The sequence below is a fragment of the Branchiostoma belcheri genome, unplaced genomic scaffold, assembly GCF_001625305.1.
Source record: "Branchiostoma belcheri isolate BF01 breed outbred unplaced genomic scaffold, Haploidv18h27 scaffold78, whole genome shotgun sequence".
NCBI classification, from domain to species: Eukaryota; Metazoa; Chordata; class Leptocardii; order Amphioxiformes; family Branchiostomatidae; genus Branchiostoma; species Branchiostoma belcheri.
Window position 1 is genome coordinate 1363300 of NW_017804442.1, and position 27506 is coordinate 1390805.

At 40.2% G+C, this 27506-nt stretch overlaps 2 protein-coding genes across 2 annotated transcripts; one reads left to right on the plus strand and one right to left on the minus strand.

The window, feature by feature from the left end:
- The first annotated feature begins 2681 nt into the window (after nt 1-2681).
- LOC109485718 lies at nt 2682-14989 on the plus strand. Its single transcript, XM_019789383.1, has 16 exons — nt 2682-2826; nt 2997-3067; nt 3973-4160; nt 4730-4845; nt 5990-6094; nt 9085-9165; nt 9609-9656; nt 9889-9943; nt 10345-10434; nt 10824-10887; nt 11447-11513; nt 12232-12303; nt 12642-12702; nt 13655-13744; nt 14131-14276; nt 14943-14989. Exons 1-16 carry the CDS (start codon nt 2799-2801, stop codon nt 14987-14989), a joined length of 1329 nt encoding a protein of 442 aa, XP_019644942.1. The 5' UTR covers nt 2682-2798.
- Nucleotides 14990-15222: 233 nt separating this feature from the next.
- Nucleotides 15223-27190, minus strand: LOC109485736 (EF-hand domain-containing family member C2-like). The gene is made up of 17 exons (XM_019789408.1): nt 27000-27190; nt 26073-26261; nt 25423-25573; nt 24732-24901; nt 24168-24299; nt 23451-23624; nt 22821-22928; nt 22176-22314; nt 21370-21535; nt 20001-20143; nt 19355-19551; nt 18347-18480; nt 18116-18131; nt 17753-17934; nt 17302-17394; nt 16591-16699; nt 15223-16108 (listed from the first exon to the last, which is right to left on the minus strand). The coding sequence occupies exons 1-17, from the start codon at nt 27039-27041 to the stop codon at nt 16007-16009; spliced, it is 2247 nt and encodes a 748-aa protein (XP_019644967.1). The 5' UTR covers nt 27042-27190; the 3' UTR covers nt 15223-16006.
- Nucleotides 27191-27506: the final 316 nt, after the last annotated feature.

Here is a 27506-nt window from a genome sequence, read left to right on the forward strand (position 1 = left end):
AATATATAGTTACTATATTATTATTTTTATTGCAACTTGTACTACTACGCTGTGTATGCCGTATTGCCCAACGTACCAACCCGACCGTTACACTTTTGTGTAACGGGGCCGTTCGAGTTATTCTATGAAACATTTGGAAGCATGTGTGATAACAAAAGAGACTCCGGGCCGTACTGTTAGTTATAACACTGGCCAGAACATCCGTATCGAACGCAATCGCCGTCCAAGTATAAGCACACATACGCGTATTAGCAGCTGTTAGGGGGAGTGGTTTGACCCGGAAGTAGACTAGACAGCGGTAGTCTGAAAACCCCCATGCAGACCGTGTTGTGTCCCAAACTGTGCCCGTCCCATTCCGTGCCTGAGCAGGCACAGAACGGGACACGGCCTGACTGTCCAGAACCGTGCCCGGAAGTGCTGTCAATTATAGTGATTGGCGGGAACCTAAACATAATTATTCACGCCCACGATTTCTTATATGGCTAGATTACGTGAGATTTTGTGAGTCTGTGTACAGCATGTGCTTTCAAAACGCAGTTTTCTCACAACTTAGTCTTATGTTTGGTCGACATGAACTTGGGACACATGTTATGAGAACTATGTTCAGTCCCCTAGCACGCAAGTTTTAATAATACGTGTCCAGAACGGTGTGCGGTCAGGCACGGTTCTGGATAGTCCCTCGCGTGTCCCAGAATGTAGCTTTTCCCCAAGCACGGTTTGGGACACGCGCCGAGTGTCCCAGACCATGCCCAAGCACGGTTTGGGACACGCGCCGAGTGTCCCAGACCGTGCCCGGGCATGGTTTGGGACAAGGCCATCGCGTGTCCAGAACTGTGCTCGACCTGAAGCACGACGGTTCTGAACGAACACTTCGTTTATCTACAAGTTGATTTGCTCTACTCTGTCGTGGATACGCGTCAGGACTATCCAGGTCCGTGCGTTGGGTTGGTGGATAAGCAAGTGTTATTTCTGATTGATCGGGTCAGTCTGCTTTCTTGGGTATACTACGTGCTGTGTTGTATCAAGAACTGTGTTCGCATAATATGTGTTGCAGAATGATACAGGACACTCTGTTTGGACACTACATGTAAGTCGTAGACCAGCGTGAAATGTTAAAATGTACTTTACAGAGCAGGAATTACACCGATTCTTTCTTATTCTTGCCCCGACGAAAAACAAAGATGGCGGCCTAAAACAGTAAACAACACGACGGGAAGGCTCCTCCCTCAAAACAATAAGCTCCACCCCCAAAGCACGGAATGGGACAAGGCCCTTATGTGTCCAGAACTGTGCCCGGTCAGGCACGGTTCGGGACAGTCCCCGCGTGTCCCGAACTGTGTTCAGTCCCGAGGCACGGTTTGGGACACGCGCCGTGTGTCCCAAACCATGCCCAGGCATGGTTTGGGACAAGGCACGGTTTGGGACACAACAAACCGCAAAACACAGAAAAACCACGCCAAAATGAGTACTTAGAAGGTCAACTTTGACGGGACATATCTCGTCTTCCAGTGATTTTTGAATTTCCAACTGACCCACACACGGTGGTCTGACTCGTTGACATCACGGGAACACATAAACCAGCCTCATTTGACGTATCGTGACCGTACAACGACTTTTTGTATGGAGCATTCTAAGTACTCAATCCGGCGCGTCACAATGCCCCAAAGCAAAGATACAAGGTGGTTTCCAATCTGTTTTCTTCAATGAATGAATGAATGAATGAATGAATGAATGAATGAATGAATGAATGGATGGATGGATGGATGAGTGAGTGAATGGATGGATGGATGGATGAATGAATGAATGAATGAATGAATGAATGAATGAAAAGCTAGTACCAAAGTACCAAATGAATGTATGACTGACTGAGCAAATGAAAGATTTTTCAATCTGAGGGCCGAATACAGAAATACGGAAATCAATGAATCAATGATCATTTCGACCGGATATGAAAAGTACATGGTTGCCATAGGCTGAATTTCGTACTTCATTAAAAACTTTACCGAAAGAAAATGCTACCTTAAAACAGGTAGGTAGGTAGTTGTGTGTGTTTTTTTTTCATTATATTTTTCTTTGATTCTTTATTTCTTTTTCCTTTAAATTAAAGGAAAAATAAAAGTTTAATATAAGTTATATATTCCAACAGGTATTAGACGTGGGTACTGCACACTCAAGTTTTTCAACTTATATTAATGCCGCCACCAACACAGGGGACAATATAATACTCATTTTCACCTGAGCAAAGTGAGGAAAGTTGTGTAAAGTGCCTTTCCCAAGGGCACAAGATCGGTGGCATGTCAGGACTCGAACCCGGGACCTCTTGTTTCCGAGTCGAGCACTCTGCCGCTTCGCCACACGACCCCACTATATTCTTTACTTTTGCAAGGAGGTTGCTTTTTCAAAAGTTTTTGTCGGCCCGCCGGAGTCAACTCCAGCTTTGCCGACCAAGGCTTCGGGAGGCGACTGGAAAGAGTAGAAATCGCCCAAATAGAGAGATAACATGCCAGGGTGCTGCAAACTGTTCTCTAGGCGCGGACCAATTCCCCTGGTATGTCACCTCTCTCTATTTGGCCGATTTTTACTCTTTCTAGCCGCCTCCCGAAGCCTGGTAGAGGCTAGTAGCCAGCTTTGCCGACCCCGACCAGGACATCGGAAGCCCTCGGGGGTCCGCTGACGTCATCTTCGTGGAATGTCGGCGCCCTTCGTGAGTCATCGGCGTTGCGCAATCGCCCTTTTCCGGATCTTCCATCTTGAGTGCCACACGTACGCGTACAGGGATCCGCCATCATCCAGCCAAAATGATCATCTACAAGGACATAGTCAGCGGTTAGATACACTCAAACCTTCATCTGAAAAGTTAACATCCATATTTTGTTGTTTTGATGGTCATTTTCGGCACGATGGTGAGGAAAATGAGAGGTTTCGTGAGCGAAGCCGGTTTCGAATGCCCCCCTCCCCCATTCCTAATTTTTTTTTCTCTCTTTCTTCCCAACCAGGCGATGAAATGTTTAGCGATGCCTACAAGATAAAAGAGGTCGACGATTACTTCTACGAACTCGAGGGAAAGGTAACCGAGTGTTTCTTGTTTGTATTTATGGGTAAAAACGTGTAAACATGTTCCGTTGTTAGGCAGTTTTCTTTCTTTTTTTCGGGGGGGGGGTGTGAGTCATAGATTCCGCAGTTTTCAATTTTACAAAACGTCGAGGGTAAAAAATTATAATCAGATGAACAGCAAAAGTATGGATCATATTTGAGTTCAAGGATTTGTATTAGAGTTTTTTTTTTAAATCTCTAATCCATTTTGTAGTAAGAACAGAGTTTTTTTGTCCTGGGTAAAAAATTATTTCTGGTCACCTACTGTACAGTTAGGTGTCAAAATATTCATTGATTCTGTATTGACTCAGCATGGGTGTTGGATACTTGCATAATGTATTATAAACAAGACATGTGAAAAAAGACTTCAGTCCTTTCTTGGTCAGTGTATCAGAATCGAACACAGCTAACAGTTATGTGCTGTGGTGTGTAAGTCGAATCTACCAGGGTTCTATATAATACTGAGCAAAGCCCTATCTAGGGCATCCCGCCCAGGGTGCACGGCTATTGCGGCCGGTGGGGTGCGGTGTGGAAAAATGTGCATAAAAATAAAACAAAACCAAACATAAATTAGTGCATTTTGTGAATGGCCGCAATTAGTAATCCCGACTTACATCTGTGGGACGGGGTGGCCCAGGTGCAGGGCCAACCCCGTCTTGAATGTGTCAACAGATAGTTGTGTCACTAGGTGTTCCGGTAGTGCGTTCCATTCTGTGATGGTTCTTGGAAAGTAGCTGGACCTGAATATGTTGGTTTTGCAGCTGAGAGTTATGTATCGCAGGAGGTGGCCCCTTGTAGTGTTAGTGTTCTTTGTGATGTAGTCTTGTGTAGGTATGGCTACTGGACTGTGTACTTATGCTGCAATGTGTACTTATCTAGATCACCACAGAGAAAGGTGGAATCGACGAGTCAGCGATCGGAGGAAACGCCAGCGCTGAGGACGCAGTGGAGGGGCTGGAGGAAAGCTCCAAGACCGGATGTAACATCGTTATCGCACAGAGGCTGCAGGAAACCCAGTACACCAAGGAGCAGTACAAGATCTACATCAAGGGGTACAACAAAAGTGAGTTGTTATTTTGTTAAATAAACTTTTTTTCTTTAATATTCTTGTGTAGCATGTCTCAGCTTCACCTTGCAAGCACGTCTAACCCTAGTACATTGATGTTCTAGCCTGTTTTTTGTGTGTAATAACCTTTTTTTTCTTTAATGGGGGCCTGCAAGGGGGGGTCCCGATAACGCTCTGCGCTGAATTCGGAAACTTCTCGATTACGCTCTACTATAAATTTCAAGTGGCTACAACGCATTACGTAGAATTGAAATGGCGAATACGCTGTATGCAAAATGTGCCAATTACACTCTACGTTGAATTGGAGCGGTCCGTCTACGCTCTCTACGGAAAAGGGCCCTGATGTATGTGGCTTCCTTCACTCCTCTCAAGAAATAGTCTTGTTGAGTTTCTAAAATCCTTACAGTATCAAGTGAAACAAAGTGTCCGGGTGACTCTATGTGGATGCGTTGAGACACCTCTGAACTAGCAGAGCTAGGCCATGTATGTTCTTGAAACCTGGCTTTTAGAGACCTCTCTGTTTCCCCAATGTACGTCACCTGAAACTTGTTTCTTTTGTTGACCCCTCAGGATGTTGGAACACCTAACAAAGAACAACCCTGACAGGGTTAGTGACTTCAAGACTGCAGCCGCTGCAGGAATGAAGAAAGTTTTGGGCAACTTCAAGAACTGGCAATTCTTCACAGGTAAGTCTTCTTAAAACAGAAACTAAAGTGTTTAAATTAAACTTTTGATCCAACACAAAGAAATATCTCACCTAGAGCTTTCGACTAGTCACTCTGGTCTTCCTCGGTAGACTGACCCAGTGAAGCTTGTCATATGGCTTCTTTGAAGTGTGATGTCAAGCTGTAGGTGAGAGGTTTCTTTGTGTTAGATCAAAAGTTTTAACCTTAAAACATGTAACTACCAACACAGATGAACTTTCATAATAGAAACTGAAGTGGTATGTTCAATGTCTAACCAAAGTTATCATAGTATACATGGAAAGTACGGTGAGGAGTACTAGTAGTGATGGGTAGGCAATGGCAAAGATGGTAAGATGATACATATTTCAGAGAATGGACAGGCATCACACTAAGTGAAACACAAAAAGGAACAGAAAACCCAGAAGGTTGACAGCACATGGGTGGCTGGGGGAGAGATTGACAGGCAGTATGACAGAAGTGTCAGACACAGGAAACAGGGTGATACTGAATGTCAAAAGAACCAAAAATGCTTCTAGAAGTCTGAAATCTCTGGTTTCTTATCATTGAAGTTCATCTGTGTTGGTAGCAATCATAGTACGAGGCTTAACTTTATTCCAGCACAAAGTTACATGGAGATAAAATTTCAGCGACCACTGATGCCCACTGATCCGGACTTGTAAGAATGTTTAGGTTCAAGTCCAAAAAAAACTAAATGTCAAGAACCGAGTCCGGATTTATTACCATAAAAGACCTTTTCACATACCCCTTTTCTCTCCAAACCACCTAAAACCTTCCGTAGATTGCAAAACCTTTGCTGCAAAATGAAGAAAACATTGCCATCGGGCATCATCAAGTACCGGCCTCTATGTTATGTGGCCAAAGTTCATAACAGGGTCTCCAACATGCAATTTTGTATATGCCATGGGTTTAGGTCCGGACTTACAAGTCCGGAACTGAACCTAAACCTCCGGACTTGAATCCGGACTTGAACCTAAATGTGGGTTTAGGTACACAGCACTAGTTTCGGGAGTCTTGAGATCTGTGATTTGTTTTCCCTCTAGGAGAGAAGATGGACCCTGACGGTATGGTGGCTCTGTTGGACTAACATAAGACTGAAATCTGTGGTTTGTTGTTTTCCCTCTAGGAGAGAAGATGGACCCTGACGGTATGGTGGCACTGATGGACTACAGGGAGGATGGAGTGACTCCCTACATGCTCTTCTTCAAGGACGGCCTGGAGGAGGAGAAATGTGTAAGTTGTGCAAACAATTTCAAACAAACAAACAAACAAACAAGCAAACAAACGATTGTAGTTTTTAACCCTTGTCCTGCTGACATTCCTGGCACAATATTTTTCAATAATTTCATGTCTTAATTAGATCATAGACCCCCAATTTTTTTTGCCCTGTAGTGGCATAGTTACTTCCACATCCGTTGCGTTTCGCTGCGGTGCGATGCGTTGCACGAGTAAATACCCCCAAATCGTACCTATACAGGGCGCTATATATTTGGTGCTGTAGATGCAGAACAACAATTGTTGTGCTCTGCAGGGCAAGGGTTAACAGTTGCTGCAAGACAATTTGTGTACTCTCCAAGCAGATGTTTGGGTTTTAGGTGGTTATTTTTGGCGTGTCTTTAGACTCTTTTTATCGGGGGTTTCTTTTTTGCACTGGAATTTTTCTTTCACTCAACCCAACATGAAAGAAAAACCAGTGCAAAATAGAAACCCCAATAAAAAAGCCTAAAAATAACCCAAAACCCAAACCTCTGCTTGGAGAGTACATTTGTGAACACATTTCAAACTGTACCATCCTGGTGTTGCACAGTTAAGTGACAGTGTTTTGAGAGAGACTGGCAGAGAGAGAGCGAACACTGGTGCAGGTAACATTGAAATTAACCTGCACCAGACAAGTTTTGCCTGCACCTCTCAGACTTTAGGAAGTATGGATCACGTTTAACACTGTTCAGAAATTTTTGCCAGTATTTCTTTTGTACTTCATAGGTGGTAACAGTCAATGCAGAAAGGAAAAATCCACATATACCTACTACATGTATATTTTGACCCAGTACGTCAACTGTAGCCGATGAATTGTCACCATTTTTAAAGTCTTTGTTCCTATGTTCACATGGCTAATATGGTTCCTCTTGTTTTTCAGTAATGTAACAAGATGGCGTGAAAATCTGTCGCAACTCCTGTGCACTTTGCCAACTTCAACATCTCTGAAACATCCAAGCCTGGTCGCTCCTCTGAACACCATCAAGCCTAGATAGTTCTCATACGCACGGTTTTAAAATTAAAATTTAAAAAAAGAGAGAGAGAAAGAAAACGAGAAAATGAAAATCTCCAGAAGCTGTATGGGCAACATCGACGCAAACACCACCTGGACACTGAGAAAGGAATCTGACTTGCATATTGACAATGTCAACGTAGCCAAGTTTGTAACAATGGTAGCGTTGTCATTTGCTACACGAACGAATAAAAAGCTCTGACTTCCTATGTTGCGAGTCATTGAGTTGATGAACCTGTAGTTTCTTGAAAAATATGAAGTTATGCTTCAGTCTAATTATTTATTGTTTTATCCCAGAAATTTGTATCCGTCGATCCATAGCCAGAATATCACCCTTTTAGAAGTCTTGACAATTGTAGTTGCCAGCTTGAGCCAAAAAGATTGGGTGCAGCAGCTAGTAAAAAATGAGGTAGAAAACAGAATGTAATGTTATAACGTAAATTTCTTTTTTAATTGTCCATTTACTGTGATGTGCAAATATATGTTTTTCACTCCAAAAAATGCTGTAGTCACTACGTAAAACTTAGTCATGCTAGTATAATTCGAGTAATTGCTAGTGTTTAAACTTTAATTTACCTAGCTGTGCAGTACAATTCATCTATTTTTGAATGTATGGCTAGTTTCCGATTATAGCTAGAACGTACTAAGGCTAATAGTACTAGTATGCTCTGCAGAAGCTGAAGAGAGTCTTTTGCTACCTCAATGCATTTTGTTGTCGGCAGAAAATATCTTGGTTCTTATAGTTAAGTCCACTCTTCTGTTCTGTGAGTCCTCTTGCCAAAATCTGCCTTATCTGAAGAAATAAAAGCTGTCAACTTACCGTCCAGCTATTGCCATCCTGACATTTTATTAGTCTCAGTGTACTAAATACTTTTTCGAACCAGTGGGCAACCTACGGCAAAAATTAGGTTGCCCATCAGAATTTTAGGTTGCCCCACCTATAAGTTACTACTTTCCTCAAATTAAGTAATGTTACATACATAAGCCTTTGACAATATTTCTAACAGCCTTTAGTTAACTGATACTAGTAATAGCCATTAATACCTAAAATTAAAAAGCATCTACCGGATACAGTGGTGCAAGCCAATTTTGGGGGGGGGGGGATTCTTAAAATTCAGGTAGCACACTGGGCTACCCAGGTTCTCAAAAGTAGGTTGCCCCAAGTAAAATTTGGTTGCCCGGTGCAGCTGGGCAACCAGGTATTTTGCATGCTGCAGTCTCCACCAGAGATTCCCTTTTTAGGCCAATTTCTACAATTTATCAGCCTGCAAAAGGAGCCTGGTGGAGACTACTATTTTATTGTGTGTGACAAACCTATAAGAATTTTTTCCTTGGTGCTCTCAGTCATTGAATTACTATGGATAATTGTGCCCCAGTGACTACTAGTATGTTGAAGTATTATTTGCAAATCTCGACGGTCAAACCCAGTGCACGTTCCCAGGAAAATATTAATTTTCGTATGTAATTGTAGTTAAGTTACATCATAAAACACATGTATTAGTTTTCTTATGGGCAAGATGGCGTGCATCACGTGATTTGAATGCACGAATCAGATGCCAGGAATTTTGGCGCGAAATGTAGGTTCTGAAGCAGACGACATTTTGGACCCCGACAGACGACATTTGAGAAGTTTCCAGGTTTCTCACTCATTTTAGAGCATTTAGAGAGTACATTTGTCGAGTTCAGTCGTAGATAAAGGTTAGTTTGTTGTGAGTTTGTAGAAAAAACGCCAAAATTTAATCTTTTTTGGAAAATTCTGACCGCCGATCATCCGAATGGGGAGGGGGGCGAGATTGGAACGACGATTGCGTTGTTGCTATAATTTCTTGCGTAACTTGACCTAAAAATGACTTGAAAACGTTTCCCGTTCGTAAGGATAGTATGCTTGAAGTTTGATGCTGATTTCTTGGTCGTTCAAATGAGTTTGAAGTGTTAATTTTTGCCGAAATTAGGCGGATATTTGGTGACGATGAGTGTGAAAGAACCCTTCCGAGTAGAAGACCTCCTGGTCAGTGTGCGGGAGTTACAGAAAGGTAAGGAATAATTTAACAATTATTTTAGTTTTATCGAAAAAATATTGTTCATAAGTTATGAATTCTTTGCCATAACGCTGTCAACAACTAGTGAAGTCTCCTCCAAACTAATTCCAGTTTGTTGAGCATTTTTAAATGATGTTTTGCTTGCAGAAAAGTCATTTCTGGAACAGGAACTAGCTGAGTCAAAGAGGAGGACAAAAGAAACCGAGAAAAAACTTGATGAAGGTATTTTCTTGGGTTTGAAATTCAGTTCTGCACTAACTGCATATAAAAAATGTAGAACGTTCTTGATTAAAGCATTTACATTTGTAGCTTACAATCGTTTAGTTCGTTTATTGGTATCTGTTCACATATTAAGAAATATGCTGAACAATGTTAATATTTATGCAGTATTTAGAGAGCCTATTTTGATTGAGATTTTATTATTTTTCCTCCCCCAGTAAGTCAACAGCATCGCCAAATCTCAGTACTCTACAACAAGATGGTTGGTAAGTTGGAACATAACTTTACATGCGTGTCTGTGTGTGTGTGTGTGTGTGCGTGTGTTGTGTGTGTGTGTATATGTGTGTGGACACGTGTGTGTGTGTCTGTGTGTGTGTCACTGTGTGTGCACACATGATGCTTGCGTGCGTGCATGTGTGTCTTCATATGCTTATTTGGTGTGTTACCTTGTACTATTTCTATCGTCAAGGAAATTTTGTATTTTCTTCACACTTTCAGAGACCTTGAAGATTGCTAAGCACAAAGTGGACCAATCACAGCAAATGGCAGACAAGTAAGGCAAAACACAAATTTGAGAATAGTGTCTTCTCTTTCTTTCTTATGGATTTAAAATGTTGAAAATGGCATGCTTAGATCTTCTTGTTGAAATCAATAGAAGATACTCTATCTTATCTTGAAAGTTCATCTGTGTTGGTAGAAGTCATTATGCAGCAAGATTAAACCGTAATGTCCAACACAACAAAATGGACTCACCCAAATTTTTGACTGCACAACTCCAGTCTTTGTCAAGGAATGAACAATCCACCGCTTCCGTGACGTCACGCAGATAACACACGTGACTCCGTGAGCAGTGGATCACAGGTTGCAGAAAGTCTGTGGCGCCCCCAGTCTCTGTTGAGGGATGGTTACTGTTGATACAATACTATATCTTGTACATTTGTTTTGTGAGTTTAGGCAGGAGCAGGTGAACCAAGAGAAGAGAGCCAGTCTGACTGAGCTCAACTCCAGTATTGAGCAGGAGGTTCAGAGACAGAGGCAGTACAGGTGAGGTTACATTACCTGTTAACACTCTCCAATCAGAGGTTTAGGCTTCGACTTATTTTTTGACATGTTTTAGGGAGTTTTTATTGGGCTTTCAGTTTTGTACTGGTACCGGTATCTTGTTTTACCTTTGCGTGGCAAATGGTAACTGCCTAGCCAAGTTGATACTGTCTTTGACAAAGGGCTGTGTCCAGATTTCAGTTTTTGTCCACTCCACTCATTTTTGGGGGATGGGGTTGGCAAGGATGGCTGAAAGTGCTCATAAAACTAGGTGGGTCTGGGCATGTTCCTTGGAAAATTTCAGAGCATTCAACCCTCTTAATCGCTGTTTCGCAACCACTGTGAACAATTTCACGATTTACAGTTTACTTTTACATGTATTTCTCTTCCAGTCGTGAGTTTGAGACCCAGCTGGATGAACTGACGGATGCTTCTCACCATGCCTGGCTCTACTTTGTAAGTCACATCAATCTTTTATAACATTCATTCATTCATTTCATCATAAAACGGGTATCCCATTCAACTAGTAAAAGCAGCTTTCCAATGGGGCCCAGCATATATTTACACAGGACACCAGCATCTTCTTTCCACCATCATTACTTGTACTAGTCTAGTTGTAGCTAGAACCTTGCAGTTGATGTAAACCAATGTTTACTTAGGAGTGTTATTTCAATGTTACAACCCAGGCTATTGTTTAAATTAGCACATTATAGAAAAAAAGGACAAACATGATTACATTTACAGTCAAGCAACAAAAGGTGGACAACAGTCATGTGCATAAAACAAAGTCGGCACAACGTTATAATGTCAAAACAATAAAGTCATTAAGATATTGAGATGTTGATAATAAAATAGGACTAGGAAGTCGGAGATGAATGAAAAGATTTTACACTAGAAAATGCCAAAGTGATGCAGCAGTGCCAGTATCAAAGTTTAAGCAATACCTTTCTTATCTTTGAATGTAGTCTTGACTTTTTTCAAAGCCTAGTTTTACTCATCTTGTTTCTTTTCCCAGAAAGCGGAGTCCATTGAGAAAGAACTGAAGGACTTGGAAGCCATGAAGACAGAAGCTGAGAGGTTAGGTCAGTACACTTTTTTTATTTTTTTTATTTTATTGGTTCAGCTGTACAAAAAACATCCAGGGTTGCCCAACTAGTTACAAAACTTTTTTTTAAGGGCTAACCCTGGACAACAAGCTACAAAGATAAGGACAGGACATTGAAATCAAAGTTGTCAACTCATTACATCTATAGGATTATCTATATTTAGCTGAAACTAAGGTGGTTTTTATCCCTGAGATAGTAATTTTTAAGTTTTAACATGTGAAAAGTCAAAATTTGTTGCCAGAAATGGTTGCCTGCCCTGTCCTTGGTGCTGAAACTTTGTGTTGTGAGGTACAGAAATTTACTAGATTTTTGCCAATGGAAAAATTATTAGACAAAGCCACAGACGGGAAAAATAACTTACTGAATGGAAGGTAAATGAAATAATAACTGTATTGGCATAGGTTTTAAGTATAGCTTTGGAGGTAGCAAGATATTTTGTAGCATATCAATTTCTACGCCAAAAACAGTTACTCAAGCAACTGGATATGACTAGATTTTCCAAATTCATATCCAGTTGCTTGAGTAACTATTTTTTGGCATATCTTGTTACCTTGATGTCTAACCTTCACCGACATATTAATTTCTATTGATGACATAAAGCGTTTAAAGAAGTTACATTACTTTAAAGTGGCAACAGGCAAAATGATTGTGATTGAGGTAATTTCAGAAATGATTTTATCACGTCCCTGTACAGCTGAACAACAGGAAGAAGAAGTGTCAGCTCTTACCGAACGACTCAATGGTGTCAAGCTTCAACAAGGGATAGGTGAGCAAGTCATTTTGGTTGTCAATTTTTCATAAAATCACCAGATTACCATGTTCTGCATAGCACATTTTTTGTATGAATTTTGTAGCAAAACATGCCCCACATTTGTCGATTTTATATCAGTATGAAACAGAATAAAACTTTCTATGAAGGCATTTCAACTTTGGAAGTCTTGCTTTGCACTTTGCATTTTTTTCTTGGCATCGTAGTGCCACCAAACAAATACAGAATCACTATAATTATACAATGAAACATAATCTGCATGATATTTAAGGTAGAATCCTTTTTTTACATCTAAAAAGTACAGAATTTTTTCCCTGTAAATGAACTGTTTACAGATACCTCCATGGATGAGTTACAGGAAGATATCATTTCATATGAGATGCAGCAGAACCTGTAGTAAGTTAGCTCACCAAATTCAGTTACATAAAAGATGTTCATTCAGTTTTTGTCTGTTCAGGTTTTGTTGGGAGAGGTTGATGGCTATGTAACAGTTATAACACAGATTGAACTAGCTTTGGTATTGTATTTTCTTGTGCTGCAAACAGTGTGGCAAAAATGTGTAACGGTATGCAGTGTTCGAAATACCTGCCTGCAGTCTGCAATCTGCAGATAGATTTTCAAGATTGCAGAAGAAAAAATTATCCAATCTGCAATTTTGCAGAAGGAAAAATAGGCTCCAGATTCATTAGTTTTCAATTTAGCAAACTAAACTTCCAGGCCCCAGGGACAGACTGTTCTGAAACAACAGGAGCTTCTTCACTAATTTGCATCATCCTTGTCTTGACTTGTCTAACTTTTGTTTCCTTTTGGACTTAAAAAAAATTGTCTTCACTAATTTGCATATCAATCCATAGTTCATGCTTATAAACCTGAAATTCTCCTGCAGTCCAGTAATGCTACTGTACAGATCTACAAAGCTATATATGATGTAAAAAAGGAATTATTGGTTTGAGAAGGTTGTAGTATGGAGGCTTGTGTATTTGCAGAAAGGGTTTCCAAATTGCAGAACAAAATTTGGACTCTTCTGCAATATTGCAGAGCACTGAAAAAAAGTATTTCGACCACTGGTATGTAACTTTTATGAGAGTTGCTTTCATTTATTCATTTGTTCATTCATTCAATTATGTATCCTTTATTGGTGCATCAATTCATCTATCATTCAGCCAGCCATCTATTAACTTACATTCATTTGTTCAGTTATTCATTAATCTACTCACTCACTCACTCACTCACTCACTCACTCACTCAATCATACCATTTTTCATTCATTTATTGTCAATATTGTTCACTCATTCATTCATTCATTCATTCATTCACCTACTCCCTCCTTTCTTCCTTCTGACCACAGTAGGATGTTTTATGAAGAGAATGAGATGGTGCATGGTCTACAGACTGCCATCAACACCACCTACAACGTGCTGCAGAACAAGCTTCAGAGGTAAGTACAGGTAGCTTGCGTAGTCCAGTGGTTATCTACCCTGCCCCTGGATCAAGAGGTTTGGAGTTCGAATCCCGGCGGTTGTAACTCACCCTACATGCATGCTAGTGGAAAGGGTTGCAGTCCTTAGGTTGGGGCATGAAGCTGTGGTCCACTCTTCATTGTGCTTGTCAAAAAGAGCTAGGGGTATTTCCGAGGTACAATGAACCTGTAAATATGGTACATAGCATCTGTCTTCTGTCATGACCAGTGGCTCTACGGTGATCTAAACTACTTTGGTTCAAGACAAACCTTTAGCAAGAGGCCCTACCGAAAACAGAGGACTAATATGATAAGGCTTTTTTTAGTCTGAAATGTTTGATTTTTTATTCAATCCCCCCTCCCAGGCTGCGCCAGTGGGAAAACCCAGATGCTGATAGCCAGGACTGGTCCATGTGTGGGACTGATGAGGGGGAGTCCAGGTCCCCTGTCACTGCTCACTCTGCCACAGCTGACCAGACTATTCAACAAGAGGAAGGAACTAAATGTACAGGTACTTTCCGGCCTTTTTATATGAAAATGTGTTTTTATGTTTACTGAAGGAAAACATTAGATACTGTTTTTACTCAGTTTCTTCCTCCTCCTCTTCTGAATCAAACACTAACCTCTGACCTGGCCAATGACATGATTTGTTGACGTCTGTCACCATGGTGACTGGTGTTGCGTTACATAATGTATTCAGTTGCAATTTCATGGTCTGCTCTGCTCCTGTCACCATATACTACTAGTACATGTATGTGAATGTGTTTGAGTAAGAAGTAACAGAGCAGACCATGTCCGAAGGTAAACATTATGCATTTGCTTTGTAAATGTTACTTCTCTAGTTACATTTGTAATTTTTTTCAAACAGAATTGTGACAATAATTTACTGACACATAGTATAGTTAACAAGGATGGCAGTGACACTAAAAATATCTCTTTTGCCTTCTTCTTTTCTCTCTTCAAACACTTCTTCATTTCATTCATCAAACTTTATCTTACAAAACTGAACTGACAAGTTTGACATTCAAGATGTTTTTGCCGATAAGAATGACAGTCATATGTTGATTATGAAGCAAGTTTAAACTGTAATTTATGTTGATTCAATATCATTTTCTAAAGCATATCTTCTGTTCCATGTAAGTTAAGTACAAGGATTGACTTAGCTTGTTATGTTTAGGGAACATAGAAGTGGAAGAGAGGCAAGAGGCCAGACTGGGCGTCTAAGAAGCAAACAACCCTTTCTTTATAAACTTGGCTTAAGTTTTTCTCATTTCTACAATTGCGTATTGAGCTTAGGTTATGCTGAGATCCTGTCTATTTGCCATCTTAATGTTGAAAAGACATTTCATTTGCTCTAGCTGGAAGAGATCTTGAGTTTGAAAGTTCTGAGATGTTTTCTGCTTGTATCAGTCACTTCTTATGTTATAAGTTATTCCGTATTAAGAAACAGACAGAGCTTTTAAAAACTCAAACCATGTTTTTATTTCTATAGGTGTCTTTTCTCTTAACAAGAAGTGACGTGGCATCCTTATAAATGTGTTTGTACATACAATAAGACACAACATTAATAAAAAGTGGCACAAGGCATTCCATCTGACGTGAACTGTTAGAATTACAGCAATTTTTGGTGCAAAATCTATTGAAGTAATTCCTTAGTTGCTCTTGAGACTTTTTAGTCATAAGGAATCTCTATATACATGGACGAAATGTTTTGAATTCATAAAACCATAACCACCATTCTATAAACAAGTTACACATGGAATAACTTCTCTTACTAAGTATTCCATACTCTTGACTTGGATAAGGCACAATCTGGGGTATAAGTAAGTTTCTGTTTTAATCTAACACATTTTGTTCTATACAAGTTCAGAATTCATGTTACTACAATATTGTCTGACTGTAGAGTGTGCAAATGTACAGTGTTTGCTTCAGCTTCCAAGTTATAAGGCACAATAAATGGTTAAAATTTCACCAACAAGCATTGAGCAAGACCCTCTTTTGGCCAGAACAATTTTGTAACACATTTTCCCCTTTCTCTGACAATGCTACAACTTGTTACGATGTTACAAATGTAAGACCAATACTGAAACTTTCTGAACTGTACATTATAAGTGGCAGCACATTTATACAGTCTAACTCTTCCGACGTGTACTTTCTTCTTTATTTTCTCTCTCTCATTCCCCCTATTTTTACCATATATATTTTGAGAACTGCTGGGGTATGGCTAAACAGTATGAGGAGTTAAGAGTCGCTCATGTTTGCGCCGAATATTTCCCCCATCAGTGGTGTGTACTGGACCATCATCACATTGTCTCTGCTCTCAGCTCCAACCCACTTGTCAAGCTGGAGAAGAAAAAAAAAATCAGGATTATTTATTTATTTGTTTGTTTTGTTTATTAGATCGATCTCCATTAGTTTGTACAGACATGAGTTGCCATACATACTATTCTTCCTGGAGTCTTTAACTACATACTACTATCGTAACAACATGGTTATTTATCAGTATAACATAGTACAAAATGTACAAAAATCTTCTAAATATTTCTTTCAGGGTTGTTTTAATTGCACATTTTGTTTGCAAATTTGTAGAAAAAATTTGTTAAATGTGGCAAGTTCTGGCTACAAAGTTTTTTAAAAAGTGTAGACTTTGCAAAATGATCCAGAAAGTGTCAAAGTCCTCCCACAGCTGAATTTGGAAATTAACAAAATACATAGGAAGTGTAAATTTAAGATGCAAAATAGAAATTGCCACACCTAGGGTACTACTCTTAATGCTATTTTAGCAGTTTGTAACAGTTTGCAACAAATTGTGGCGAGTTCCTTACCGTGGTGGGTGCGGCTGTGTAGTGTAGCGGTTCCACTGGGTTCTCTCTCCAGTTCAACAGATCCACGAACTCCTGGTAGTTCATGGGTGTGTCATCTGTACCAGCAAGCCTGGACAGAACAGGAAACAGTGGTTAGAAACAAGATATTATGGTATTATCAAGTACCTAATACCAGCCCAGAAGAGAACAAGAAGTAGCCATGCCTTTAAGTACCAGAGTAATCAACCAAGGATTGAGGTGTTCAAGTATTCATTCGTTCCTAGAAGTATCGCAGAGTGGAACTCGCTGTCACTAAGTACAGTATAGAGGCATTGTCATTAGATAGCTTTAAACAGTGCCTAGAGTTAGATGTTCAAGAGTTAGGTGTAACAAGCGTGCCTGCGAAGCTGGTGTGTTACGCCGAAAGGCGATTATACCGGCTATACAGATACAAAAGATACATATTGTACAAGGATTTTGAGTCCTCTGTGTTGTACTGTTCCTATCGGTATTTTCAAAGATTTCTGTTGATTCAAGAAGTTTTATGATCTTTCAAAGACTTTGATAACATATCTGCTTCATCTATACTTGTCCAAAAGGTAGTAATGTGTGTTAAACAGCTTACAGTAGATCTAATTTGTGAAAAATTGAACATGCCATTGTTTAAGACAAATTATTTGCAGAAAGTTTAGTTACAAGGTAAATTAAAGATTTTTCGGAAAGTATCCTTACTTCTCCAGGATTGCTCTCAGCAGATCATCAGAGACGGGAACGTGGAAGGCCTTGGACACCATCCTCACCTTCTTCCTTGTGATGTTTCCAGTCCTGAAACAGGCAAGGACAGAAAAAAGTCAGGAAACTATAAAATAAACTGCAAGAATTACTCCTCACATTCATTATCATTCTTATGTAAGTATAGCTACAGTCAAATGTAGACAATAATGTACTAAATATACAGTTACTTTTTTTTGTTTAAGCACAACAAACAGTTGACCATTGCGTCAATGTTGAAACACTGAGGAAACTCTTCCTGTCAATATTGTTGGAAGTCAGGTTTGAAACAACAACTGGTAATTGGTATGGGAACTATTAACCTTCTAGTCCCTAGACCGTACACACTACAATAGAAAAACAAACAGAAACAGCAACAACCATTTTAAAAAAATGCTAAACTTCTCCCTACCTGCTTGTATCGTGGTGCATCATGAGTTGTTTGAGGCGTGTGAAGTTCTCGAAGTTGTGCTTGCGGAGCTGCTCCTGTGCCACGCCCAGTAGAACGTTCATGTTCACCTGTTCGTCCTGACGCTCGCTGAAGTACCGGCCGAGAGTCATGATCTCATGCTCGACAAGCTTGTTCCCGCAAACCTGCGTCAGGAGGTTCCTGTAAGGGGAAAGGATGAACTTATGAGACGGTGCAATCATGGTTCTACAAGTCAGTAGATTCCTGAAGGGGAAAGGAAGGACTTATGAGACTGTGCAATGCTACGCCTTAGCAGATTCTTAACAGAAAAAATGGATGAACTTATGAGATGGTGCAATGCTAAACCTGAGTCAGCAGATTCCTAGAGAAAAACAGAATTACATGTATTTAAAATTCATTATATTGACTGAGATTTAACAGATGACTACTGTAATTTGCAATTTTTTCGTGGTACTTTTATGTTTGCAGTTTTTGCCGTCACTTCTTAGCCCTGTTTTCTTGTTGTCCTCTTGCAAAATTTGATAGTCTTGAGATCCAAATACATACATTGGTATGTTCTAAAGATGTGGGCCTTACCTGAAGACTTCGTATGGGATCTGTCCGGTGCTGTTGGGATCATTCCTGAGGAAGAACTGTTTGATCTCGTCCGTGTTCTTCAGGGCCTGGTCCTTCAGCTTGCCCAGGATGTTGTGCACATGTGCCACTGGGAACTGGGGGAACAAGAGGCTTCATTTAGAATATTTTTCTTCAGGTCTTTCAAAAACACACTTTCTATTAACATACGACAGATAGGGGGCCCCGCTAGCTAGATAGTCACAGTTATTGACAAAAGCGTGAGATGTAGTGTAGGCTACACTGATTCTAGCAGTTTTTGTAATTTTTAACACAGGACGTTTATGATGATGCAATGTACGTGAAATTATGGCTTATTTTATTTTTCATACTCCTTTCTAGAACTGCATTCTAGGTATCTATAGTGGTTTATTATGTAGCATGCTAATGAAGTGATGGCAATGGTTTCTGTTTTGGAACAGTTTTAGTATGATCCATACAAGTTTTAGTATGAGCCCTGAAAAGACAAGGGTAGCACTGGGCTGTGCTTCTATTAGGTCACACCGACTTAATTTTATGGATGACATCCTCTGAAGACCCCCAAACTAGTGCGCGCGGGCGAAAAAAAGAAAAATCCGGCCAAAAATAAAAATGGTACTAAACCACAGTAATACAAAGTCGGTATTGTGAAGTTGGCGTATTACATAGCGACATATACGACAGGCCGGCACATGCTGGCTTTTTGTGGAATTTATGAATCGGCACTGTAGGTATGTACTCAGTCGTGAAGCTTCGGCAGCCTGGGTGCCGTCCTCCAGAGTTACCACTGGCTTCGTTGTCGCTAACCACCATGGACTACCCAGGCTTTGAGCCAGGCCAGATGTCATCGGATGTCATCCATAAAATTAAGTCGGTGTGGCCTTACCAATATAGAAGAAATATGGGTGCATTTCTATCTAGACCAGTTAGTCCTTTCTTGATCACAAAAATTCATAGCTGGTTATGATGGACACAAACTAGAGCGTTCCTTACCTCAGGGCTGTGTTTCTCCATGTACCTGAAGGCGTACTCGTCAGCGTCGATCAGCACAAAGATGTGGTTGTTGAACTGCACCTTCGCACCAACGAACAGGTCCTGTGCCAGGTAGTACGCCGAGGGCTCGGACTTGTACAGCTCCTGGCCGGGCTTCTTCACGCGGCCACGCTCAAGGAACTTTCCACCGATCACACCTGGTGGTGGAAACGAAAATATTAGAGCGAGACTGGCACAAAAAAGTCACTGTTTCTTTCAAATAGATAATTTGTAAGCTTCAGCTCAATTGAGGATGATGGAATAAAGAAGTTTCTTTGCCACGAATGCTTCAAATCCTTTGGCGTAATACATGAGCTTTGCAGGCAAGCGGCGTGGGGGCAGCTGGCTACGTATACACCAAACGACTTGTTACACCCAATCTTTGCACATCTACATTGTGTAGCTGTAGGAGTTAAAGCTTTCAAGTGATGACAGTGATGATTTCCCAACTGTAGTAGACTTGGTGGCAATGAGTTCCACTCTACGACAGTTCTTGGAAAATATGAGCTTTACTGCAAATGCCTGACAGTTTTCAAATTCTATCCAGTTGCTTGAGTAACAGTTACTTTTAAGTTAGTACATATGTGCACTGCTATTTTAGACCCACCAGAGTTCCTGACTGGAGGCTCAAAGACCAGCAGAGTGTCGTCGGAAAGGAAGTAGGAGATAATGAAGCGACGGTCGGCGTCGATGGGCTTGGTGGTGTCCATACGGGCCATGAACCGGAGCACGTTACTCTCCAAGCCATGTCTGGTGAATAGTGAGAAATATGTGAGACACATCATGAAAGTTCATCTGTGTTACCATTAAAAATGTTTCTCACATGTTTAAACTTTTTATCCAACACAAAGAAATCTCTCACTCTCAATCTAGAGCTTTCGACCAGTCACTCTGGTCTTCCTCAGTAGACTGACCCAGTGAAGCTAATGTCACGTGGCTTATTTGACGTGGGTCAGTCTTCTGAGGAAGACCAGAGTGACTGGTCGAAAGCTCTAGATTGAGAGTGAGAGATTTCTTTGTGTTGGATAAAAAGTTTTAACTTTAAACGTGTGAGAAACACTTTTAATAGTGAGAATAGAGAGAAATGTGTGTTAAAATTTTTAATGGTTTAGGCATCTTTTCTTGTTCTTATCATGTCATAAGGTGCTTGCAGTCATACATATAATATATGCTGTAATAAACCTTGTGACTGTGAGTCATACATTTAAACAGGCCCCCTTGAAAATTGAACCAGTAGGAATTTTGACCAAATTTGAGCATACATTCAACAGCTTTTTTTTTAAGTTCTTCTGGGCCTCCTTGTAGGAAAGTTGAATGACTCCTTGGCCAAATCTTGTCTTTGGTTAAGTCCTTGAAGGTACTTGGAGGTCAGGTGTGCCTTAAGTAGTGTTTTTAAGGGCCACTTTGGAGGTCATCGGACTTGAAAGACTCCTTAAGTCTGCAGCCAATGAACTGCACTTAAGTTTCTCAGCTGCCAAGAAGTTGTGGTAGCTAAGAAAGAATGAAAAAGTGTCTCTTTTTAATTCAGCCTGCTAAGGTAGCCTTTTGGCACAAAATTTGCATCAATTAATTTAACATTGACAATTTGAGAAATTGACAAAGTTTTCACCCCAGACTTCTGTTTTTGTGGGTGTCCTTGTGCTAAAACTTCACATCAAAATGTCAGATATTACCAACAGACTGAAAGATAGTTTTCACTTCAGACTTCTGTTTTTCTTGATATGTCCTTGTGATGAAATTTTACATAAAAATGCATCCAAAAACCAACAGACTAAATTGGTGTGGCTCAAAAACAAACAAACAAACCCATGTCCTCATGCTAAAATTTCACTTAAAAACGTCTCAAAACCTTTTAGAACAACCTTCTGCTTTTGTGATGTCCTCATGCTAAAATTTCACATAAAAATGTCCAAAAAAAACAACAGACTTAATTGGCCTGGCTTACAACAAACAAACAGACAAACCAGCCCACGCACCTGTCCTTCTCCATAAACTTGATGAAGTCCCTGCGGGGAGGTTTGGGGATGAGGCCAGCGCAGGAGCAGAGAGAGTCCTCCTCCGAGCCAAAACCGTTGTATGGCGGAACCACGCGGCCAGGGCGGCCTGGTGCAGGCGCCTTGTACGCCATCGGCCCAAATTCAGCTGGAAATGAAAGCATTACAATGTACATTAGATTTCTATAATCCCCATCTTCTCTAAGACTCAAGACACTTATTTTGAGTCATTTAGAATAATTAGAACTAAGTTTTTGCATGTTTTTGACATGTTTTTGACATTCAAACGCAGGGCCCTTGTACTGCATCAGATCAAACTCAGCTGGAAAAGGAAATATTTCATTAGATTTTTATTATCATTGTCAGCTTTCTTAGACTTTATCCAGAATATTCTCGCTGCCTATACTTTAAGAGCATCTTCTCTAAGACTTCATACAGTAATGTGAGGGATTTTGAACCAAGCAAATGGTCACCAATTCAAAATATCTGCGCAGTCTATATCAATATTGAGAAACATTTTCAAGAATTGGGGATACCATATCTATGGCACAGTGCATTCTTTTGCATTTTCATTAAAATAGATGCTTCACAACGCCTTTCTATCTTGACAGTGAAACGGTTCAAGCAGGGAAGCAATTTGTCATTGAGTATTATTTCAATTTGTAGACAAAAAACTCACTTCAATCTTTCTTTCAGGTAGCTTTCAGGGTGAGTGACTGAAAATAGGATAGCCCTTTTACGAAATAAACAACATTTTAACACACAAAGCACTGGACCACATGACTTACTGATGCCGTATTTGGAGCGGTAGTACTCGCGAGTGAACTCATCACAGTCACAGATGACCATCTTACGGCCCCACACGTTAATCACACTCCCGATCGTCAGGTCTCCATCGTGGTAGAAGTCAAGGTGAACTGCTCCCGTCTGGAAAAATAACATTGCAAATTAATCAAAATTGATAAGTGAATAGCAAAAATATGCTTATCAATCAGGGAGTTAGTTTTTAGACTTTCTTTTGAAGTTCATGTACATTGTATACTTCACGCACAAGCTTCCAGATCCCTTTTTTTATTCCGAGCCAAAATTTACTTTTTAAAATAAATTTTCTGTAACTTTTTCTCAAATCACAAATAATACACAAAGCATACAAAAAGCATTCTTCCAATATGTTGACAATTTCCAGTGCAAAAAATATGTATTAAACAGTATTATGTTTTGAACAGTGTGTGATATCAGATTTCGAAGTAATATTGCTTGTTGAGTAAAGAGTCTTTTTTCACAACCAAGTCTTTTTATTCAGGCAATGTTTTGGTGACCGTCTGTCACCTTCCTCAGGGCAATTCTGACTGGTTCACATTGCACTGCAGCACAGGTGTAAAAAGAGTCTCTTTACTCAGTGTCTTACCAACATTATAGCTTGTTTCACGTACCTTGAGACTATCCAGGATGTAGCGCCCTCCGTGTCCTGTTGGTCCAAAAACGTTCAGCACGGTACGGTCTGTTTTCTCACCAGGCTGGTTTAGAGGGGTCGGGGCATTCTGGAATGGAAGGAACATCGTAATTTAGTGAGAACAAAACATTGTAGTTTTAAGATCAGTCATTGTAAGTTTGGAGGTTAGTACTCTTACCCTTCAAAAACTTGTCACTGCTGAAAGAATTCTCTAGTAACACTGTCTTGTACTATAGTCATTCTTCTAACTTCAAGATGTTTTCATTGTTCTAACTTTAACATTTTAGTTTGCAATATGCTGAACTATTCGACCAATATGAAAATAGAGTCTGGTGGAAAACAGTACCTAATTGTGTAATGCAGACACAGTACTTTCAGTGCTGGTATTTGGTAGCTTTTCAGGATTAACACCACTCCTATCTTAAATTCATCAAAGTTTCTAAACATACATTACTGGTAGATTTTAATGTGCAAGAAACAATAACATAAGATGTTGTGGCCAGCAGAATGGATAACTATGTATAAACTAATTAACAAGTAGTTTTGGCCAATATATTAGGAATAATTATGATGATGAAGGAATAATTAAGATATTAAGTAATTAACCCACCTTGGGCAGCCGAGCTCTGTTGAGGAACTTGGGCGCAGCGTCCCGTCCGGAGTTGGGCGTGATTTTCTCCCGGATCTCGATGGTGTCGTCTGCGAGGAAGTAGTGCATGACCATCTCACGGGAGTCTCCGAACATCGCATCGGAGTCGTCCCAGTAACAGTAGAAACGCAGCACCTGAAACGGTGTGTAACAATTAGTATCCAGTAATACATGTACCGGTAGTAGAAATGTCAAACGGCATTGTGGTGTAAGGGTTAGTATGCCTACATCTAAATCACACGGTCGAGAGTATGGAAATTTGTCGGAACATCGTATTAGAGTTGCCCCAGTAGCAGTAGAAATGCAGGACCTAATACGGGCAAGTACAACCATTCAGCACCAAGGACAGGGCTGTTTGCCAACTGCCATCTCCTAGCACAATTACAGATATCTCCCACTAACTTGGCTCAGAAATTTAAAGTATAAAGAAAAATTATTGACCCAGTGTTGACGTCACACTTCAAAGAAGCCAGTCACGTGAAAAGTCTCACTGGGTCAGTCTACTGAGGAAGACCAGAATAACGTGGAAAGCTCTAGGTGAGAGCAACTTCTTTGTGTTGGATATAAAGTTTTAACTTTAAACATGTAACTACCAACACAGATGAACTTTCATGATTGTGTAACATTTTGTTGTGATTTACGAGTTAACAAAACAAACAAACAAACAGACAAACAAACCTTTCCGTCATTGTCCAGGAACTGTTTGAGCGTGTCGTAGCGCTCGTAGGGGCGCAGTGGCTGCATGCTGTCATCCAGCTGCTTACGGTAGTTAGAGTACGGGTCGGTCGGCGTGCCCTCTGGCAGATTCACCTATACATCAGACAGTAAAAACGAAAAAAGGAAAAATTAGACTGTAGTACACAATCTCTCTCTGTTACGGTCTGATTGGGCCTTTTTACTAAAAACTTGTGACCATACACATCTAACTAGGACCTCCATGTCGGCAGAACGTACTACGCCTGCGCAAAACCCCCATTTTTCATGGTTTTTGTTGGATGTTTGGTCAACATTGCATCAACATTTGCCTGTTGCAGACAATATTTTTTCTGACATAACATTTGGAAACCACAGACAGAGTGATAACCTATTATATGCATGAATTCGACCTTATATGAGACCTTATATTCTGCCAAAGTGCTTTGCACAATACATTACGGGTTTTGCGCAGGTGCAGTACGTTCTGCTTACGTGTTTGTAAGACCCAATACACACCTGTACTTATTGTGCACAATTACTACATACCTGTACTCCCAGTTTGCGTAGGAAGTTTGCTGTAAACTGGTTACAGTTGGTGAGTTTGAAGGTGCGCCCGTAGAGCGTGATCTCCTTCCCAACGTTGAAGTGCTCAACGGTGTAATACTCGTCCTCATTGGGAGGGGGGAGGGGGATGCGGTGCCGACGGATCAGGGTACCTGGGGGGAGGGGGGGCAGGGGAATTAGTATCAAATTTCCAAGTACATTGGTGAATGTTAGACATCCAGGTAACAAGATACGCATCCAGGTAATAAGCAAAAAAACAAAGCTTTTCTGACAACTCTCCAGTGTCACTGACGAAAGGTAGCGGATGCTACATGAAACGTCTGACCGTTTCCAAAATCATATCCAGTTGCTTGAGTAACTGCTTATTGGCGTATCTTTGCCAAATCATTCATATGTACTTTACACACAATCAGATGTAACACGATGTTTTCATTCAATTCTACCATTGTACTAAAATTGCCTCATCTATTATTCATATCCATATGAAACACATGCATTTATCTCCAATTCATTAATTATTAAAAGACAGTCCTTTTGCAATGCAGAGATTTGATTTTCAATGATATGGACACTGAGTGAAAGAAAGATTCTATATTATTCTTTCTTCAAAAATTGTTCCAGAACAACAAAATATATACCTGTATAATGATATACTTGTAAAAGATTTCCCTACCTTGTGGGATGCCGCTGTTTTTGACCTGTGGTTCGTTGACCTGTATGGAGTCATCCTCCAGGTAGAAGTAGACTTTACACTTCCTCACTCGGAACTGTTCTTCTCGCTTCTCATTCACTGCCTCCTGGAAGTACGCGTCGAAACTCAGCACCTGTGGAAACGGAGAGAAAAATGTCTTAGAATAAAGAAGACATAATTATACAAATCAAACCTGTATTGACCAGCTCTACAAAAGGACCACCTGGTCAATGTGACCACTTTTTGGTGGTTCCTTAGATACTAGTAGTTTTCCCTATTGACCAAATAATGTCTATATTGACCACCTGTTCACATAGACCAGATGTTATAAGTCTTCTTGGATACTGTAGTTTTGACTACATATTAGTTTGTAATGTTCATGTACACATGTATCAAGGTTATATTTTGATTAACTGCCATTCCTTCATAAAGACTAGAGTTGTAAGACTTGTGTTGAAAAGTTAACAGTCCAAAACCTGTCTCGGAATAAATCAATTGTAATTTTTCCTTCAGAGCGATTTCTGCCAACAGAGATGATCTAATTGTAAGCTTTCTAGCAGTCTTTGGTTTAGCCCAAAACCTTCCAACATCACATGGATAAGATCGGATCCCCGTCAAACAAACAAACACACCTGTCTGTCGAAGGCGAGCCATGCGGGCTTGTCGCTGCCCTCTCCGCTGGGGAAAGCGCTGTGTCGTGGCTTCAGCTTCTGTCCGGGAAGAGGCGCGCCGCCGATACCGGACTTGTGCTCGCCAACCATCGTGGAGATGTCGTTACGGTAGTCAAACAACTGCGACTTGTGGAACTTGGTTTTACCCAACTGGAGGGGAAAAATTGTAGGATTCTTAAGCTCAACTTCAGAAATATCAAACATATAACACCTTTTGTATGTCTAAACAGGTGTAGTAGAAGTCATTGAGGGATTTAAGTGACTGTTGTCCATTTTTAAATATATCTTGTAGCACTACTAGAATTTATTGAGTGATTTTTTGTCGCTAATGTCCATAGAATTTGTTGTTGCTGTCCATTTTTTAGATGTTAGAGTATTATAGTAGAAAATAATTTACAACACAATATATATAATATAACTTAGCAACACAGTTCACTACTAAGCATGTTCAGTTCCAAATGTCTGAAAGTTAATTTTTTTATCTCTGTGCTTTTAAAAGTATTACGTTTAATATCTTATGAAAATTATCAACTTGCATGAAGCTTCAGTATAATTTTATATTTGCTGGCAGCATTTTAAAACATCAAAAAGCAAATTTCATATTTCTCGAAGCGTTAGAAACGAAAACCATACCGGAATGGCGACAGGCACAAATGATGTAAGAATCAGTACAATTTTGCAAACGACACGAAAAATCAAAGTTGTCTTAGCACAAATGTCTACAAAACTTTAGATTTTAGTCTTATTTGGAGTAACAAATAGTTCATGAGACGCCTCCATACCATGTTGCCCACCCATTTATAAATTCGACCACGAGTTCCAAAAATCAAACACATATTTTCCCCAAAAAATTCCTCCAAAAACCGACAATCAAAACGCTCAACTCACGTTTGGGTTGAAGGAATTCCCTGGCAGAAACGGCAGAGCCATGGCAAAGTTGTTGTGGTCCTCGGAAAACGTCTAAAAGTGGATGTAAAGAGACCGAGCCCTGCTTGTGAACTGAATGAAACCAAGACAGAACACAAACTGATGTACACAACTCAGCTGTTTGCCCCGTAGTTGTGTACCGTTGCTAGGCAATTAGCATATACATGACGTCAAGATCCATCCGCCATCCTTAAAAAATGCCGCCCAAACTCCATTTACTTAGTTAACCTATTAGTAAAGTTGCAAAGATATTCCTCAATCTTCAATTAATTACAAAAAAATCCCAAAAAGTTTGTCCATATAAAGATTTTTATCTTAGCCCTGAATCTATTTTGTTCTATGCGGATGTAGCACGACAGGAAGTAGTAAGCCCTAGCGACCACCTTTGACCCGGAAGTTCTATCTCCGCCGAACGCTTTTAACGCCGCCTAGCAGGTTTAGGGCAAATTGCAACGCCCACAAGTGACA